A 20,932-nucleotide genomic window follows, 5' to 3' on the forward strand; every position below is an offset into this window, starting at 1 on the left:
TTCCGTATGACTCCGTTTTTTTCTCTGCAAGCAAGTTTATGCTACTTTTTCAATTAGCACGTGCAGTTTTGAACTCGCTTTAGAGTAATCCAGCAGTCAAAGTAGACAACAGGCACCAAAGGACACAAGACAAAACTCTCCGTGATGTCACGAGTCAGTAACTAGTGAAATTTAACACCACCAGCTGGTTGGAGTTGTGATGGGGTGAATACGGGTCCACTTGCATCAGTGCAAGTCAAGGCACATAGCTGAAACCACCGCCTGGAGGTAAAAACGCACAGGAGAGAATCGGCTGTTGTGTTGGAGACCAAGACGAAGCCTCATTCTCTGTATTCGTCAGAGTAGAGAAGTTAACTTTGCACCAGAGCAACTTGACACCCGCCGAACCACTTTTTTTTTTTTGTGCAACTGTTGTGCGTCTCCTCTTTGAATAGAGATAGATTAACAAACTGCGCGCCGCAGAGCGCACAGGATCCTTGGCTTAGGTTTTTAAAAGTGGGAGAGATCTCTCCTCCGGACTGGAGTGCGATGAGGGAATTCTGATGAGGCAGTAGGCTTCTCTCCGTCCATTTTTGATTGTTACCAAAGGGTTAGCCCATGTGCAGGTATCCCCTTGAGTGTGATTCTGTTTTCACCCAGATCTCTGCTGCCTGGACAAATGCATACAAATGCATTTAGGAGCTCAACGGACAAGGAGTGGACACGTTTCCGCGGCAGCAACGTAAGTGGAAGTTTGGTCACCATGCAGATGCCTCTGTATACGACCATTTTCACGGTTGAAACAGTTTTTAAATTGCAACTGCATGAGCTATTTCTGTTCAGGTTCTTTGGCTTCTTTCCCTGACGAGGACGCCTGTTGACTTAACATGTCCCAGCCCTACAGGTTTTTGCCACCAAAACGTGACAGAGAATATTGGCTGTTAACTCAAGATAAGGGGAGTTTAGCCGTGGACTCACCGGTCTATTAGTGTTTCTTTTTTAATGTGTCATGTTTGACGTTTTGGTTGATCTTTCATTCTTAAGTTTTGTGTAACAGCTATAGTGTAAGTGAACACATTGAGTCACTGCTGTCCAGCATTACATACCCCATCTGCAGCTGAGAACTGTACCTTTTCTTAGATATGTGCATTTGAATATTTTAGACCTAGATTCAGTTTCATACTTGACAGGTGAAGTCTTGGCTTTGAAGTCACCAAGTGAACATGCAGCCCATGATCTCCTGCATTAAAACCTTGTGGTGCGCTGCATAAACGTTATAGCTATGATTAGTTGGAAACTAAACACTGAAGGTGGAGAGACTGAATGAAGGAGTAAGTCTTGGGAGCAATGATGCAAATTTAGCAAGTGATAAATTATTTTAATACTGTACTGGGATATAAATGTCAAAGCAGCTTTCAAAGGCCAAAGACAACCAAATTTATAGACCTCTGTTTAGATGTTTGGACTTTACATTAAAAAAGAAAAATAAATTCAGCAACTTTAAACCTAAACATTCCTCATGGAAGTGTGTACATTTTATACATCTAGCATTCAAATTTTGTTGTCCTGTTACATTCAGCTGCCTCTGTGGAACATAAAAAATGTGCAAGCCTTCAAAGGCTATTTAAGACCAAATTTCTAATGTCGTATCAGAAGAGAATCCCAGTTGTCTGCATTATATTATCAGTCACTTCCAGATATGATCTAAAGAAAGAGATTCTGTGCTTCTCTGGTGACAGTGTTTTCTTAATAGAAAACCATGTAAACCATTGATAAAGGGAGATCCATTTCCTTGTAGTGAAAATAGTTTTATGGGTAAACTGAGATGACTGAGAATAAATGCAGCCTCCCTTGAATCTACTGACAATATTAGTATGTATACGTTAGTGGTTAACCGGCTTCTGAGCTCCAGACAATCACCCTCTGTTGAGGACATTGCTGCTTCACTGCTGAAAGTGTTTGGAACATATTGCAGCTGAAACACAGACACTTGAATATAATGTACACTGCACAGAGGAAGGGCTGAACCATCAACACGACCAAGTTCTCACAATAAGCTAATGATACAGGTTTTTAAGTAAGTGGAGATGGGAAGTACTTTTTTTTTGCAAACAGAATGGTTGGATTTGAGTAAGAATTGTTAGCTCAAATAAATGATCCTTTTAACAAATGCTATTACAGATGATAATGGACAATGGAGCTTGCCATGATTACCATTTAATTTTTTTCCTAATAATTTTTCATATACCACACAACTTTAATTTGTGATGTATTCTAGTTGGAAATGCTGCAGAAACACTATACTGTTACAGTCTGAAAGCAACCAGAACATGGTCTCGCTTGACTGTATGATAGCAAAGATATCTTACCGAAACAGAAACAAAGTCCTGGTTATTCAGGACACTTCACAGCCCTCACTGTGGACATTGTCATTAACATCTGTCATCAGTCTATGAAGCTAAAAACTAAACTAACCCCCCATAGCAAAGCCTGCAGATTCATATCTACTGCTGAGGTGGAAAAAATACTTTTGTTTTTATATTTTTGCATAATTTGTGTGAACTATCTAAATGAATTTGATTATGCTTGGAAATTAATTAATGGTTGGATCATAGCATCTCGACCTTCTTGCCGCAACATACTCATCTTCTTTACATCAGTGGCTGTGGGGATTTTTGCCCGTCTTTATGAGTGAGTGTACATTTTAACCTCCTAACATCTGCAGGTCCCCATGCATCAGGAAAAGGGCAAACCAATAAAGGCCAGTGGAAGTTTACTCACAGCTCTTTGTCTGCTTGCTGTCTTGTGAACTGAGTCAATCTTTACTCTAGTCTGCAGTGACCCCTTGACTCCAGGTTCCACTGAGTGAGCTGACAAACGAGCACCACGCATAGCAAGATAACATGACACGCTGCTTCTTGATAATTACATGTACATTTTTTTATTCATCAGTTGCTTGGAGTTGTTTGGGCATTGTGTGTCTTCCAAGCTTTGGCAAGAGAATCCTTACATGCATATTTTTTGCTCATGGCCATTTGGAGATGAGAAGACAAGCCCGCTTATTTTTTTCATAATGAGGTCATTCTTGCCAGACCACTGATCCTAAAGCTGAACCACAGCCACCAGTGATAGATACTGGCAGTAGATCAGTTGCTTCTTCATGTCCAAAAATGTTTTTGAGGCAATTGAAAAGCAAGCAAACAGGAACAGAACACCTGGTTTGCAACAGACAGTGTCTTTCTAGTTGTTAATAGGTGCACAGAGTAGGTATACAGGCTGCCGGGTTTTAAAATAAGCCATGAAATGTTTATGATGGTCATAGCTTTTTAGAGATGTTCTGTGAACGTCAGTGTAGCTCGTCGTGTGGCTAGTTTTTTTAAATGATAGCGTATACAGTATAACAGTAGTGTAATACCCCAAAAATCAAGCTCTATAAACCTTAATTTTCTGAATAATGACTCTATGTAAAGCATTTTCTTGTTCTTACAAATCGACATGACCTTGATTTTTTTTCGCCAAAAACAACTTAAAGAAGATCAGCTGTTGGCTTTGTGCATTTCCCCCCAACACAGATTAACAACAATTTTATTGGTTTACTTTGAAATATTTCAAAGCTGCTTGGGTAGATTAACAGCACTGCATGCTTTGTCTCCTGCTAATAGATTTATTTAAGAGGAGGCCTGCCAAAGTAGATATTTGAACAGTATACTTTGAATGCCACTGCTCCCAAACTCATCTCCTGATCATTGATAAATGCAAGACAATTGTTTCCCTTTCCTTATGAGGACTGTCAATCGAACTTATGATTTTACTACTGTCTGGTAAATCTTATTGAGCACTTTGCCTCTCCATCTCCCTCTCAGCCTGTTTCTCGGTTGAATGAACCATTGTTAGGGATCCAAGCTAATTTTGAAGTGGGGGAAGGCAAGATCTGTTGCTGCTGGAATGATTCACTGCAGAGGGGAGTTTTAAGTTGTGATTATTTATAGTCTTGACATGACACCCACTCCCCACATAGTGGTATTTCCCTTAGTCAACAGAGCTCTGTTTGGGGAGCTTTGTCCTGCTTTTAGCACTTTTTTTCCATGAACTCTTAGGACTGGGAAACATGTCATAGTGTAATGCCACTTATACAAGGATTTACTTTTAATCATATGAAGGAAAAAATGTAATATGTAATATTTATCTTACGGTGCTAGAACATTTCCACCACTTGTATGTGCATCACTATAGATGTGCTAAAGTGACAGCTTTAGTCTGTATGGTGGGAAAGCGACAGGGACGCTTTAATAAGCCCTCAAACAGGGAGCCTAAGACTGACAGCAAAAAAGATATCTGAATCAGCATCCCATGTTTCCACACACTCTAAAAGGGAATGTTAAGAGTTATATTTAGTATTTTTTTACTTTTTTGTTTCCTTTTAAAAAGTTGCAATTGTTGATAAAATATATTCATATATTTGCAACAGATTTTTGTTAATTACCTTTTCCGGCTGTGGGGATATGTCTGTGTTCCTGCCTATGGAATGTCGCGCCACCTCTCTCAATGGGGAACAGGTGACAGACACAGCTCATGTTGTTTTTTACTTTAAGCCAGGCTTTTTCCTTTCCATCTTACTCTTGTTTTCTTTTTCTGTCACACTTTTCTCCTCTTCTCCCCCTTTGATTATATTGCTTCTCATCAAGTCTGCAGGGCCACATTAATCTGGGAGAACAAATATGGCTGTCTGTCTGTGGCTGTCTCTCAAACTGGGCGGCACAAACACTTGAAGCTCTTTTGCTGCGTTAATGCAGCGTTCAATTGCCATGGAAGGAAGATGTGTCTTAGGTGCCATCACAAATAAGAATCTCTGATAGTTTAAGGAGTGACAACACACTGTGATTGACAGTGTTCTTTTTTGTCGTACACAGCTGCATGTTAAAATAGCAGGACTACTGTCTCCTCATGTGTTTTGAACAGCCTTCACACTGTGTCAGTGCTGAAAGTTATGGCTCTAGTTTCCAGAGCTACTTTAAGTTGTGTAAGCAGCTGTTGTTGGTTAAGTGATTGATTTGGTCTAAATATAAATGAGTATGCTTTGAAGCTTTATTGTACATAATGATGTATTATAGGTATGTTGAGGATTATAGCTGTAAGGAAGACATAAAGGAAGTACGGTTTAATACAAATCACCTCTAGTTTTTGTTAGTTCATAAACCCAAATTTTCCCAAATAACGTTTTTCTTCCAGTTTTGCACTCAAGGTTTATGACACTTAAAACCAATTTGCATTAAGTTGGACCATTTCCTTTTGTTTAGTTTACTTGTACTTACTCTAATTTTCTCACCTCAGCTGGTTGGGAATGTAAGTAAATGTTACATATCTCCATATAAGATAGTCTTAAGGATGGTGATAATTTACAATAAGTAGGTCACCACATGTTCTTTGATCTTTGCTGTAATGTAGCAAATGACCCATTTCAGTATAAAACTGTGAGAATAGGGTCATCCTAGGGTTTTCCTGGAGAAGATATGTCACAAATAAGGTATTGTCTGATGTTAATGAGCTAAAAATACCAAATATCCATGAAATCATGAAAAATCTTTGAGTTATTAGGTGTAGCAACAGTAGTGCTGATGTGTAATCCACTTGAAAAAAAAATTGAGAACAACATGTCAGAACAACATGTAAAAGCGCCATCCTCTGTGTCTATTTACTTTTATTGATCTTACAGATTATCCTGTCCTTTCTCCCTAGCTCTATGGTGGGCAGTGCCATCTAGAGGTTAGGTCAGTGAGGGTCAAGAATGAAGTTAAACACAGTGAATGTATACCAGAGAAAGGTTACAACTTGCTGTATGACAAATATGTCCTTATACCTCATTTTGTCATTTCAAATTGATGAACTATAAGCATCAGAATGTGTGTAGTTTCTTAGTCAAGATGCTGTGCTTGCTCCTCAGTTGTTGTAAGATTTAGGAGATAGATTACTGTGATCATATAAAGTATATCTGTGGCTTCTAAACAGAAAGCCCATTAAGATTTTTGAAAGCCTTTGGGAATGAAGATCCATGATGCAAAGTGCTCTTTTGAACTTGAAAACATCATCTTAGGAGGCTCAATGCTTGTCTCTTTCAATCTTAGCAGGAGCTTTCCTTTCTTTGTTGTAACAGCTTTGTTGAGGCATGTTTCCATTAACAGCATTAAGTTGTTATTTAGCAGCTATGTGTTTGAGACAAAATCCATCAATGTCTGGAATCAATAAAACATGACACAGTTATGCTCTCTGCATGGCTTTTGAACCATATTTTCTGTCATTAAAATGTCAAAATTGAATGCCTAAAGAGCTGATAGGTTGTCTTTTAAAAACTTCCAGTTTATTTATTCTTAGTATTGATTAGAAGTGCAAATAATTATTATTTCTATATATTTATTATTATTATATCAGCAATTCTACATTTTATTTATCTGATTTTCCATTTTAACAAGTTTAAAAAGTGGAAGAAAACAACCAAGAGACATCACAATGGGTTGTATTGAAATAGTCATGTCATGACTGCAACACTTGTTATGTGATGATTAGTAATTTTCATTGAGCATGGCTAAAACTGCTAGACTGTAATAACTTGACTAAGATATGTTCAGTAAGCAGTTAATGTTATCTCGCAGACACAACAGTTGTTAGGTAATATAAACCACCACCGTTTAGGCTTATTTATTGACTGGTATTACTGTTTAGTTCATGTACATTTCTATTTTTGTGTTATAATATATTGATTGTTCCAAACTCTTTCCATGCAATGTGAGGGGGGACTGATTTCTTTGATAATAAGTTGCATTTATAAAAAAAAAACCTCTAGCTTGGTTGTAGTTTATTGTTTTTGTGATCACTTTAGATATTCCCGATGATGTGATCCATTATTATATGACTCTGAAAGATAGGCATATAAACTGTGTTTGCAAATGGACAAGTGTACTGTTTAATTACACACCATTCTCATGACCAAAACTTTGGCAAACATGTCATAGTAGAATGGAAATAGCAAATGTATTCTCCTGTCTTTAGGAATTTCGGTACTTGGACACATGCTCTTTAAAGGGAATAGTTTATAAATGGTGCCTGCAACAACTTCCATTGTTGTTTGATAACAACATTAAAAGTCATACACGAGGGTCATAAAATCAGAGCTTTAGGAATATTTTCACTTGCGCTCTTGGACTCCTCTTGTGAACATACACACAACCCATTTTGAAGGTACCATGAGACACAAAAACACACACCACAATAACTAGTAACTGTGGGAAAGGGTTATTCGTTTTATAGCACATGCTCATATCCGCATTCAATGTATTAATTGGTTATTCTGCATCTAACTGGATCAGCCAAGTCATTGACGTTGAATGGTTAAAGGTCTCAGTTATGTTAGATCTTAAATTTGTGGGAAAACTGCCTACAGATTGCAACACAAAAATAAACATCTGATGCATGTTATGTTAGATAAACCTGGATCTACTGCAATTAAATATTTTAGTTGATTTTTATAAATGGAAAAAGTACCATAAATCAACTTAGAGCATGTTATGATATTAGTCTAAGTGAGAAGTATGAGAAGGTGTGAATCTTGTGTTGTTTGAAATTTCTTATTATGAAGACACAGTCAAAGTTTATTTATTTTTTCAAATGAGCAAAAAGTATTGTGTATGCTATAGATTCAATCTGTATTGAAATAAAATATAAATCATAATCAGCCATAATTTGAAATTCGTCTGAATCAGCCAAGAAAAATGTACCCATTATTGGGCTGTAATTCTACCTGCTTCTGTTCAGTTCACCAATACACCTGTTTTTCTCTACAGATGATGTAATATTTGGCTTAAGGATTTGCTCATCTGCTCAGTGTTATCACACTCTTCTGTATATGCAGTAGATCATTAGCATGTTGTCAGAAATGAGTAGAATGAGAAACACCTGAGAATATTTTTAATACTGAACAGTTGCTTATATAAACATTTGTACACAACCAGGATTGTAGTTTCAGTATAAATTTTCAGTCCAGTCTACTACCATATCAGTATAATGTTTCTCTCTCCCCTATTTGTATTGTCTCATCATAGAACTTTGATTTATAGAGCTCTGTGATTTATTATGGTGTAAATCATGAAGCTCTGAAACCTATGAGGTCACTCAGAGTTTCCTGTAAATGCATTTTCCCTGTGGTGACCCTTTGACAGAAATAAACAGACATGTGCATGTGTAGTGACTTTAAAGGGAAAGGGTTTTTGTTGCACAATTTAAAGAACAGAAATGAATACATAATTGCCATTACTAATTTGGAATATGTACATTACCCAAATTAACTAATCGATTATTGATTTGTGTTTGTCTGTCCCTCTAGGTGGAACTTTCTCCTGCTCCTGTCAGTATGCTCAGCAGTACTTTCTGGAGAAGAAGACTACCGTGCTCAAGGTAAACAGCAGAGTGTTAATGCATGAGTATCAGCATTAATGTTGTTATTGGTACTGTTTCATCATTTATACATCTCTTTAATTTTTATTTTTTTGTGATTTGTCTGCAAGTCTGCCTGTCATTTGATTATTCTGTTCTCTAAATGCAAAATGGAAAAAAATGGACCTTCTTTTTGTCTTAAGTGGCAGGTTTTGTTTGTGTCTTCTTCTTTAAGTTATTATTTCTGGTTGTTTACGCATTTAGCAGACACTTTTAATCAAAGCAGCATACGCTCATATCCCAGGTAGGCAGGTAGCGTAAGGGTGTCTTTCCTAAAGATCCCTACTGGAGGTAGTATCTTTCGTGTAGGGGTGTCAGGATATGAACATGAAAGGTGGCAATCTTACCACTACACTTTCCAGTCAATGGTTATTTCTTACAAGCCTGAGTCAATGGCAAGTATTGTGTACAAATGTATTCTGTTATAGATTCAAATGATTCACTATCTTTTTCTATTCTGAGCCAGCAAATAATAAAATCATGTGACTTGTCACATTGTCACTTGTATGTGCATTGTTGACTCTTTCACTGACTGAGTAAACCACCCCAAGGGCCCATTCCCATTTCTCCATCTTGCATCATCATCCTCCCCACATATCTACTGTAAAGTTGATGAGCTCCAAGAAGAATCAGTCCGTCATAATGAGGGGAGGAGGAATGCACATAGAGCTCTGGAGCACCTTGTCTTAACGTATGAGACAGGTTAATTGGAATCTATGTTGATGTTACCTCAGGCCAAGAATGTCAAGGACATCTCAGTGTGTGCTTAGATCAACTGTGATAGATGGTTTTTCTATCTAAGCTGCAGGACAAAAAGCTCTGTGAAACCACATCCAACATAGTGTTCTGGGTATCTCTTTATCAGCCTGATTCTTTCTTTGTCTGTCTTGCCCTATTTTCTTTACCGTATTACTTTTACAACAGAAAACACTTTACTCTACTTTTGTCAGAAAAGTTAAACTTCCGGTACCAGCTTTGTGTTTATGATAAATATTCAAGCTTTGGCAGATTAATTGTTATGTATTTTGACAGCTATATTACCATATGTTCCAGCTGCAAATAGCATTTATTAGATTGCTTTAGATCTTTTTCTGGGGTCTGAACATGTTCAATTTTGTAAGTAAAAGTTATGTTAAAAGTTTGATATTATAAAATGAAACATCTTGACACAATTCAAGATGTCAGAAACAAATATTTTTTAACTGGAATTTTGTAGTTTAAAAGTTGGAAGAAAAAAACATGCTCGTAAGTCTTGTAGTAGGGGATCAGCTACAGCGTGAACAGGCTTTGACTGGTGTGGGTATTTTCTTTTAGCATCCTTTGAGTTCTGTGCAGACATCTCACCAAAAGTGAGTAGTCTCCAGTATAGAACCAGCCCTCTTTATCGGTTTGTTCAGTTTCTTTGTTACTGGCTCTGATCCTGATGACACAACATACACTGATGCCACGAGCTTTGCTGCAGGTTATACCTGTTTTGAGCTGTTTGCATGCCACTTCGTGATGCTGCCATTTAGCATGCTTTCTGTTGCTTCTCTGTAGAACTTCACAAGAAAATGGCTCAGAAGGTCATTCTTCTGTACTGTAGTTTCTGAGCTTTAATAGCACATTTCCAATGTGCAGGTGTGTAATGACCATGTCAGATTCTGCTGTGCACTTGCTCCACCTCAGCTCTACTGATGCAGTCAAGTGTGTATTTTTCTACTTTTTTTCAAAAATCAACAGTCAGGTTCTTTTGTGTTTTGTGGTTTGTTAATTTTTTCCAATATGAAGTCTCATCATTGTTTGTAATCTAGTTCATGATGGTGGTGTTGTTGGCAAAGTACACAGCCATGAGTGTACAGATTAAACAGGATGGGGTTGATAACCATATTAATACAATCAACTTTAATTTTTTAAATGTGCTTTGAAACAGTAGCTAGTATCAACATATACTCATATGTTCATATCAACATAGTCTGATGCTGATTTAGATACCCTGAAAAGCACTGCACAGCCCAGTGCCCAACTTTTCTGTCTGTGTGTGGCCAAGTAAAGGCTACAATTTTTCCTCATTTCTGACAGCTTAGTGATTGCTCATAGTTAGCTCATTTATTTTCTCCAATTAAAGCATTTGTGTCAGATGTAGCCATTTTTTCTGTGAAACTGTAGCTACTTTCTGATGAAAAGGATTTTCTGGAACAGAAAGCAAAGATCCACTCTTCCTCCAACACCCCTTTGTTTCTGTCCCTGCTGTGGAAGCAGCTCATTCAGCTAACCGCACGGCTGTGAATGTGAACTAACGTTTTCAAATCAAATACAGTTGTCTTCGGTGATTTGTTTGTGTTTTTAAAATTAGTGACTGGTGGTTATTGTGTAGTTGGAGCAGACCAGATTTTGGTTTCTATTTTAGACTTGTGTTGTCTGATAACAGAAAAAGATGATGTGATAGATTATATCCGCGATCAAGGTTTGTTTAAGTACAGGCAAAAGGGAAAATCCTGACTGTGCTCCAGCAGACTCAATATCAGACCCTGCCCTGTGGTATGGCAAAAAAATGGCACGACCATTTAATAAATATTTGATTTCAGATTAATTGAAAAAAAAACTTGATGGGTTTGTTACCTGTATACTTGTCATTTCTGTTCTTCACTTTCTCTCTGGACTGCAGCTGCCTTTGTGTTACTTACTACAGGAGCAAAGCAGGAATGGGATCACCCTTCAATACTGTTTAAATAGCATTAAGGCTTATTGCCACTTGTCTTATATAACTTGAACATCAGCATGTGTAGCATGTCGTTTTTCAGTTCTGTTTCAAAATCTTGGCTGTGTGTACTGCCTGTTTATTTTGTTATTATCCAGTTCTGGCATAAACTTACCAGTGTCTCTTCTGTCCAACAGGAGTGGATATCCTCTATCGACTGGGGCTCACAGCTCAAAGCAGCATAGACAATCCTTACGAGAGAACAACCCCACCTCCGACCACTCACACCAATGTTCCCTCAATTTCCAATGTCACGGGTTCTGGATATGGAGTGTTACTCGACTCAAACTCCCTCTATGAGGTTCCAGCTAGCAGTCTGTTCCCTTCAGAATTTGGCGACGAGTTTTCTGTTGTAATTAGCCTAAGCTCCTGGAGAGCAAATAATGCTTTTCTTTTTAGTGTTAAAGATGGCCGGGACAGACTGCGCTTTGGGATTCAGCTGCTACCACGAAGAGTAGTGGTTTATACTGCAGAGAAAGCCTCCATCTATTTCACCTACAACTGGCAGGATGGGCGCCAGCATCCATTTGCAGTTGGTGTTCGTGCAGGTTCAGTTTCCTTCTATGCGGATTGTGGTGCAGTGCAGCAGCAAGAGCAGACCCTGGGGAGATCTCAAACACTGGGGGAATCTGGAGGTCTCTTCACTCTGGGAAGGATGACCTCGAAGGCGGCTTCATTTAGTGGGCGAGTCTGCCAACTAGATATCTATCCTTCAGCCCAAGCTGCTGCACACTACTGCAGCTATCTTAGAAAACAGTGCCGGCTGGCCGACACTTATCGATTGCCTTTGTCAAATCCTGGTCTGGATATTGAGGCAAATGACCCCCCTTCTAACCCTTTGACAAAGACCCCTCTTAGAGAAGCAGCTAACCATTATACTATCAAAGTTACAGCTGCTGATAAAGTGTCTCCAAGTATTGCGGGGACACAGCATTCAACTCTGAGCCCATCAACACAACCACATCTGAGGGAACAAAGTCACACCCCTACAATGGATCCTTTAGCCTTCTCTGCTACGTTGTCCACTAAGCCTGACAACCCCATTTTACCTACTCCGGACGGGCAAAAAGCTCTGGATCTTGCCCATAGCACAACTATGACCAATACCAAAAATGTGTTTGCAGAAGGTGGAAGACCCCAGGAGGACACGGATCACTCTGAGAACAGCACAGAGGAAGAGAGCAGCTTCAAGAACCAGCAGGCTCCAGATGCCTCCCCAGGCCTGATATCCCTGGTCAGGCAAAGTCGAGTGAAGGAAGGACTCAGGAACAACTCTGTCATCAGTTCTAGGGACTCTGGCCTCAGGCCTGAACAAAGTCATCACATCCCAGAGATTAATCTAAGAGCCAACAGTACCACTTTGTACAGGGAGAATCAAGTGGACACTTCAGAACTGCATGATTTGGATGACAGCTATGATGATGTAGACATGGAAGGATATGATTATGGATATGAGGGGCAAGACTTCTTCTATGACTATGAAGATGGCTTACGTGGACCTAAAGGAGAGCCAGGTCCTCCGGTAAGTGATTGAATTTAGGAGGATTTATGAGCTATGAAGACACGTAGAGCTGAGACATAAATCAGTCTGTTGCTTTACATCATCAAACAAGAAACTAGGGAATCAAAACTAGTTTATGACAAACAAATTCTACATGAAGTTTGACTATCTGAAATATATGCAGAATACATGAAATATATATTTTTATCATGGTGTAAAGGTGATGCTATGTCCAGTGTGATTTTTCATGTAAGTACAAGCTAAACTAGATTTCCCATGCAGGAATACTGTATTTACGACTGCTTCTTTTTTCTGCTATGGTAGAGAGATTGACTTATGTGAGGATTGGAGATAAAGCCTCACATCAGCATCGTTCATCCAGCCTTATTGTGCGAGCTTACTGTCAGGAAATTCCTGCCTCCAAATATAATATATAAATATAGTTGGAAGAGTATTGCCTATGTTTCCATGAGTAAGGCTTGTCACTTGTTTCTGTCTGATCTGTTTTAACTTGAATGTGATTCATTTTCCATTTTCCATATTGATTCTTCAGTTCTAAAGTCCTACAAGCTTGTTGCTTGTCTCTGCATAATGGAATTTGGCATTTCCCGATCAAAACAAGAGTTTTTCAGTTGGTGGGCATTCTTCAATCACAAGAAGTGATTGACTAATTGGACTTGAAGCTTGCATGTGTTGTTAACTTGTGCTGTTGACTGTCATTAGTGCTGAGGTACAGTGATTCCCATTGACTTTTTAGTGACTAGTGACAAATCTGGTGACTTATAAGACAAACCTTGGCAACTTCATAGAGAAGAGAGTTGCCAATATTCCCCTTGGTGGCAGATAGCTTCACAGTCATACAACACAGAAACATATGTGAATGAGAGTAGTTTTATGGAGAATTCAGTGGAATTAAGATGCAGTCGATGGGAACATGTAGAGTAGAAGTAAGACGTGCTGCTGTGCACTGCTTGAGATGCTAACAAGCTCTGTCTCTATACAGCAACAGTTTTGAAGCAGAAATTTGTCTTAAAGTTTGCTATTGTGCATGATGACCTTACTCTCTATATAGTTTTGCGAAGACTCTATCCATAGTAGAAAGCTGCTCTGTCTTCAAAATGTCTTTTACTTGTAAGAACCGGTTTCCATGCTGTGAAGTTATTGCAGCGAGTGGTTCTGGTGAATCTTTTCTTGTGATTGAGGAATTCCGACTGATTACAAAACCCCCACTTTGATTGACAAATATCAACTTCTGTTCCTGCAGAGAAACCTTAATGGAGTGACTCCTGTGAGCTACTGTGAGCAGCTCGAGCTGCTCTGCTGCCTCCCATGTGATCGGTCTCACACCGTTCACTCCACTTATGAAATGCAACCCTCTGATCTGGGCGGTCTATTTAAGCTGCAAAGTTCTCTGCCTCATGCTTGCTGCTGCTGCTCCTCTTCAATACCGCACACTGTCTGCTTTTCAGCCTCTCTGCTACCCCAGCATCCACCTGTAGGCTCTGGCCCAAAATAAAGGGAAATAAAAGGGGAGCAAAAATATTTCATCAAATATTTTGTCATTCCAAAATCAGATTGAGAAAAGTATGCATAAGGAGTAATGAGGCCGGATCCTATTCCACAAACTTACACAGTGTAAGATACAGGTCCTGATCTAGTAGATCATAATCTGGCAAAAATGTTATTGTTTTCAAAAAGTGATTTTGTGTGTGTATGTTTCATGGTGTCTTGTATGTCTTGGCTAAGTTTAGATGCAGGCTTGCTTTGGATGCTGGGTCAACTGCAGGTCAGCGGTCAACTCTTGGTCTCTAGATATTATTTTAAACTTGAAAACAATTTGAAATTCTTTCTCAGGGCCGTAATTTCACACTTTTGAAGCCAGGCCATCATAGAAGGCTACATTTTGTCTTAGAAATCTATCTCCATTTATCTCCATCTAATGATTTTTGTTAAGAAGTTTATTATGTTTCATTACATAAACAGACTATACAGGAGATGTTTTGAGACTTCATATTTTTTATATCTTTAATTGATTCCTGTGTGGGCTGCACGGTGGTGTAGTGGTTAGCACCGTTGCCACCACACCACTGTGCAGGTTCAACTCCTGGCTGGGGCCCTTCTGTGTGGAGTTTGCATGTTCTCCCCGTGTGTGCGTGGGTTCTCTCTGGGTACGCTGGCTTCCTTCCACTGTCAAAAACATGCATGAAGTGGGTATAGAAAATGGATGGATGGATGGATGGTTTCTGTGCAAGAGTAAAGGCAGATATGGTAACTGTCAAGTATATTCAATTAGGTGGCAGAATGAACAAGAAGCAGCTCCATAGCTGAGAAAGATGTGAATGTCAGTAAGACAGAGGAAAATTAATCTATTTCTTGTAATAGGATAGTTGATATTAACTGCACATATCGATATAGATAAGAATTATGTTAAAAGTAAAATCTCATTTGGTGGGAACCACTACCATAACTTGTGTGTAAATGGTTGAGCATCCAGATTAATCTCCTAATTTGAACCAGTTTCAAAGTTAGATGCTTAAAACTTCAGTTCTGCGTATTGGTTTCTAAACGAATTTCACTTGAGTTCAAATAAAACACCCACTCAGTTTCATTCAGACATTCAGGTATATTCTAACATATGGTATTACCAAAAAAAATGATCTTAGGATAAATCACAATAATGTCCTGTGGTTTCATTTGTAAAAGATACTGACAGAATGGGATCAGCTAAAATGATTGCTTTTCTAAATGTTCTTCCCTATTGGACAGGCCTTTTCAGAAACTTTTACTGTAGTATAAGACCTCTAATATTTTAATAACTTACATAAGCCTATTATTTAATTAAAAAACAGAAATAAAATAGACTCTGAAAGTGAGTGTGGCGACATTAAGAAAGAAATTGTAGTTTAAATAGACTTTTAAGTTGATACAATATAGTGTGGAAACATGATTTCTTTATTCTCACCCTTTGTTCTCACAGTTGTAAGAAGACGATCCAGGCAGCATAAAGTATAACCGCACGATATGGACATTTATTAATCACAATTATTTGATATACTGTAAATTTGACTATATTATATATTATATTAAGCAATCACAATTATTTGAAAAAATTATTATTATATTGTCTGATGAACCAAAACATTACAGCTCATCTGTACGTCTGGATAAGATAGCAACTTTCACCAAACATATTATTCATAGGTGTTAACAAACCTGTACTCGAGCTGCTGGTGTTTGAGATAGGTGGTCAACATGTCAGGCTTTTGTATTAAACGACAAATAAATAAATAAATAGCAATAAATGTAGCAATAAATGTACCGTATGTTCTGAGTTCGTCACATCACAGAAAAATGTGTTATTAACCCCTCAGCAAATCAGGAATAAACTAAATCAAAACAGTCACTGGATAATATATAAAATTAATTTCCAAAATCATACAAAAATGAGCAGTGTTCTCTGCCCGAGATGCCGAAAGTGCATACACTGGAGACCCTGATTCTTTTTACCAGAGTGTGCCGACTCTCTATCTCTGTGTGCCTTGTGAAAGCCTCCAAAGTCCTCTTTGGAATGAGAAATGTGTTCACTTTTGACTTTGGTTAAGCTGCTGCCTAACATAGAAAATCCTTATGAATAGTCAAATTAGTAAAAGTATTATATAAAAAAACAAAAGCTTCAATAGACCACTCAGTGAGTGGTATCAGCCTGTCCTCCTTCCAGCAATTGGATACTGTTGATACTGGTCTGGGGACTGTTGATTGGTCCCCAGAATTGGAAGATAAATTTTTAAAAAAAACTATGTATGTAATCGGAAAACAGTATGATGGTTTACCTTGCCTGACACCAAATTTGATAAAATGAATGTTTTACACAGTTTTCTCAAAGCACGTCTAGGTGCTCTACTAAACAGCTTCAAAGAAAACTGGTGGCATTGATTAAATGCTTTGGATAAAAATAAAATCACAAGAATCATAGCTCTCCAAAGGTATGTCGCATATGCAACAACTTCTTTACAGCACTTGTGTGCATGGCTGACAGCTTACTGTCACATGAAATTACTTTTCCTCATTTGTTTTGTTATCCCTAAAAAGATAAATAAGAAATATCAATGTAGTTAAACTAAAGAGGTAAGTCTTATGACAATCTTGGAGGTATTGATATGTCAAAAGGAGACCTGATAAACTTTTATATCTGAGACATACAGACATACAGCTATGCACAATAGACAACTTATCAAGCCCTGTTTTGACTAATAGTGCATTGTGTATTGTGAGCTAGTTCATGACACACTGTGTCATCACTTGAAATGATTCATTCTGTCCATGATTTTCCCAGAATACTGACATTTTGAATTGACAGTTGGAAAGAGTTGACCCTTGTCTTGGCAACACAGTTAAAGCATGTGAATATTATCATTTTACTGTGTGCATGTCTGTGTGAATGTCATGGTTTCTTTGAGCCCTGTTGTTATGGCCAAGCGTTGGTGTGCTCACAGTTTCCATGTGTCTATGTGTGGGAGTTGAGACGAACAAACAGCTGTCTCTTTATTAATATCTCCCACAGTACACACGTGCCGCACTAACAAATAATGTAGATGTGCAATGTCTCCTATCATAATCTGTTTCTACTGTTGGAATACTGAATTATAAATATAAAAGCAAATTATATGTTTTCAGCTAAGCATCTAAATATTGTGTTCCAAATGGATGCCATTTTTGGGATGAAATGATAGTGATATCCTGACAGGTGAGCTAAAGCTAAGAGCTACCTAGAATGTGGCCTCCAGAAAAGCACATTTTTCACCAACAAGTCAAACATTTTATTGAGGTATAAGCAAATACCCCGTGTCACTTCTGCATCAGACAGTCCACATTGCCATACGTCATCTCATCCTGGACTGTTTTGGAGAAGTCCTCAAACTTTGTTGCAGAGTGGATGTTTAGTTTCTGACAAAATGTGATGACAAAGGTACCAACTTCCTGAAGCTGAAGTGATATGCTATAAACATTCCAGTAAAAGTTTGAGAAATGAAATGTATCTTGTTGCTTAGGCTTAATGGTTTTTTGTTTGGTATTTAAGGCCATTCTTAAATGTCTGATAAATACAAGCCCTGATTTGCAGACTCCAGGTCAGAGGTTTGAATTGCTCTGTATTATTTGTCAGTTACACAAATATAAGTGCTTGAATATATGAATGAATAAGAATAGAATAGAATTGATGATTTATATTTGTATGTTTCTTTATATGTCTAAAAATGAGTGTTTTAGGATATCATGTGCTTATTTGTAAACATTTTTAAATTGGATTTTTATTTTCCATCTTGCAATCACTGAAACATGTCGTGCAGCTGTTAGATACATTTCATGATAGATTATTACACAACAAACAATTTGTCAATTCAGCTGGCTTACGAAAGTCTACTGGTATCTGTTTCATCTGGAAAATGTAACTTGATCCATCTGCCCAGAGCTTTGTTGGTTTTGTTAATAGAGCTTTTAGTCAAAAACACTTGGCTCTTTTCTTTGAACTTTATAGCTCTTACATAGATATAGCACATGCTCATCATTGAAGAGCCCATGACAGTGAACTACATGTTATTGCTTGCCATTAACATACCCAATATCTCTTTTCTTTTTTCCTTCACTCCCTCTCTCTGTCTGTCTTTCCAACATTCCCTTTCTCTCTCTATTCATCTGTCTCCTTGGTTTAGGGTCCTCCTGGTCCCCCTGGTTTACCTGGTCCTCCAGGAAAGAGAGGTTCAAGGGTGAGTAATTTGTGTTGATGTCAGTGGCAGTATGCTGTCACATGGGGAGCATTTTACTGATGTATGAATGTAATAAGGGTAAACAATCCATGAAATAGTATGATATAAATACCAGATAATTAGCTTTTCCCCTTCTCATGCAATAGATAACTGTTTGGGTAAGGTTTGTATGGCTGTACTAAACTCCAAAACATGGCAAATCCCAAAAGGAAACATAAAAATGAGGAAAACCCCCCAAAACAAACAAAAAAGTTATATATGCAACATAATCAGAGATAGGCATCAGAGGCATCACGCATAAAAAGGATTATGGAGCATAGACAGACAATGGTTAGGTTTATTGGCTCTTAAAGTACACATGAAATCAAATGTGATACTTCAGTGTTTTCATATAAAATGTGATGCACACTATGTCTTCTATTATGTAAAAAAAGAAAGATGTCCATAACTCAGCCTGCATGTGGGGTTGTATGTTGATTTTGTGTCAACTTTCAGAAATTTTAATTCCACATATAAGTACTGCCTGCTAATATCAACGGAGCTGATTAAACAGGACAGACAGAGTGGAAGTTCTCTTTTTTATTTGGGAGTTAGGCAGCCAGCATAGCTCCATATTTTACAGGAAGCATTTAGTTGTGTAGAAACAAATATTACTCTTCTAACCACATAATGGCAACTTCAAGAGTCTAAACTTGTTATATAACAGCATGTAACACATTAACTTTATTTATGATTTATAACAGCAGTCAGCAAAGAATAGACATTGTTTTTTGTGTGTATTTGACGTTTCACAGCTGCATGTACTGAGAAAGAGGTGCAGAGGGAGTTGTGATGGGAACAGGCTACGTAAAGGCACATTTGAATGAGATCATTTGCTTTTAGGATGTGAGAAACATCGTGTTTGTTGGAATGTTTGGAGCAAATGAACATTCTGAGCCTGCTGCAACCAGCAACAGCATAGGCTGGATATGTCTACACTCTGATCTCGAGACTACTCTTTAGGCTACTGCCAAGCCTGTCATGATGCAATGCTGCAATCATGCCACAAGCCCTGAAGGCATTTTGGAGCAGAACAAGACACATTTTATCAAAACGATGTTGTATGTGTAAGAAGGAAGGTGTATTATAAGTTTCCTTTTGGTCTTTACTCTTCCCTGCACACTGACATCTTCATGGATGATTTATCTCAAAGAATGTAAATAACAGTGCTACTTTTGTGGAGGACAAAATACAATGCTATAATAGATCATTATTATTATTATTATTATCATTATTATTATTATTGTTATTATTATTATTATTATCACTGTTGCCTTTGTTCTATGGTAAGGATTAAAAAAGCTGCATTGAAAACAGTACAACAAAGGGCTGCATGTTAATTATGTTACAGACAAGATAATGAAAAAATATCTCAAAAGTTGAAGAAAGATTAGTTTCTCAAAAGGTTCATATGATCCTAGGGCCTTATACAGTAGTTTGCAATAACATTTTATGATTATGAAAATTTGCCAAAATTTTGTATTTTATCTTCATGATTGCAAGGTTAACAGTACAGATATGGTGGTCACGGTGTGAAGTAATCTACCAGCCTGCATGTATTTATTTAGCCTTTAGCATATTGCCAGATGATGTCACTATGGTTGCAACTAATGTCAAGCACCATTCATTGTTATGGCCAGATGAGGCTTCATGTCTTACCTAGAACTCCTTTATTAGCATCCCCTTTGTGGCTGTAGAGTGGTTCTATTCAGATGGAGGGGAGGACTGTCTATTAATCTGAATATAGTCTTATGTCCTGCTGTGTTTTACAGACAGCATGAAAAGCATGCTTGAAGGCAGATGAGCTGGTAGACAGAAAAAAGGCACTGTACAGTAAAACATGTTTCCCACTAAAATGCTTGGAAAGCATCTCAACCCCATAGGCTATGTCATAAAGTGGAAACAGAGTGAGGCTTCAGATCATTTTGTGGTGGAAAGTTGAAAGTAGTGCACTTTGGCCGTGTCACTACTATTTAAGCAGATTTTTATGCTGCCTTTGATCATCAAAATTATCAGAACTTGAGCCATTTGATGTGGACATTCATCATGGGAACAGATTTTAATTTGCCTCAGAGGTTCTTTTAAATCTAATCAGTCAGTGAAGGTGAGGTTATTAGGTGTTGCTAGTTACAGCAATCATCTATTACATGATTGGGCAGCTGTTATTTTGTTCAAGAGATGTTGCAATAACTGAACTCATTTTTTATTCACTTTTGAGCAGTCTTTTGGAACATATCAACTCACCATAGAAACTGGATACTTTTTTTATTTGAGGTGAAGCTTTATGGTAAAAGATTTCAAGTGTTTTTATCGCTTTTGCAATGTTTACCAAAACTTTGAATCAAATGACGTGAAATGAAGTATACATTTTATTCTTTTATTTTCTATTTTGCCTGTTTTTGCAACAGGCAAAATGCTCTGATTTCT

At 37.8% G+C, this 20,932-nt stretch overlaps 1 protein-coding gene across 1 annotated transcript in view; it reads left to right on the plus strand.

Moving 5' to 3' along the window:
* Window positions 1-215: 215 nt before the first annotated feature.
* Window positions 216-20,932, plus strand: part of LOC140311635 (uncharacterized) — a 77,905-nt gene continuing 57,188 nt past the window's right edge. Inside the window, exons 1-5 of the mRNA XM_072389065.1 lie at window positions 216-550; window positions 606-721; window positions 8,354-8,424; window positions 11,341-12,725; window positions 18,413-18,466. Coding sequence (XP_072245166.1) covers window positions 669-721; window positions 8,354-8,424; window positions 11,341-12,725; window positions 18,413-18,466 — 1,563 coding nt within the window. The 5' untranslated portion in view covers window positions 216-550; window positions 606-668. The remainder of the gene's footprint in view (window positions 551-605; window positions 722-8,353; window positions 8,425-11,340; window positions 12,726-18,412; window positions 18,467-20,932) is intronic.

The sequence above is a fragment of the Leuresthes tenuis genome, unplaced genomic scaffold (assembly GCF_036924035.1).
Source record: "Leuresthes tenuis unplaced genomic scaffold, fLeuTen1.0.hap1 SCAF_7, whole genome shotgun sequence".
NCBI lineage: Eukaryota > Metazoa > Chordata > Actinopteri > Atheriniformes > Atherinopsidae > Leuresthes > Leuresthes tenuis.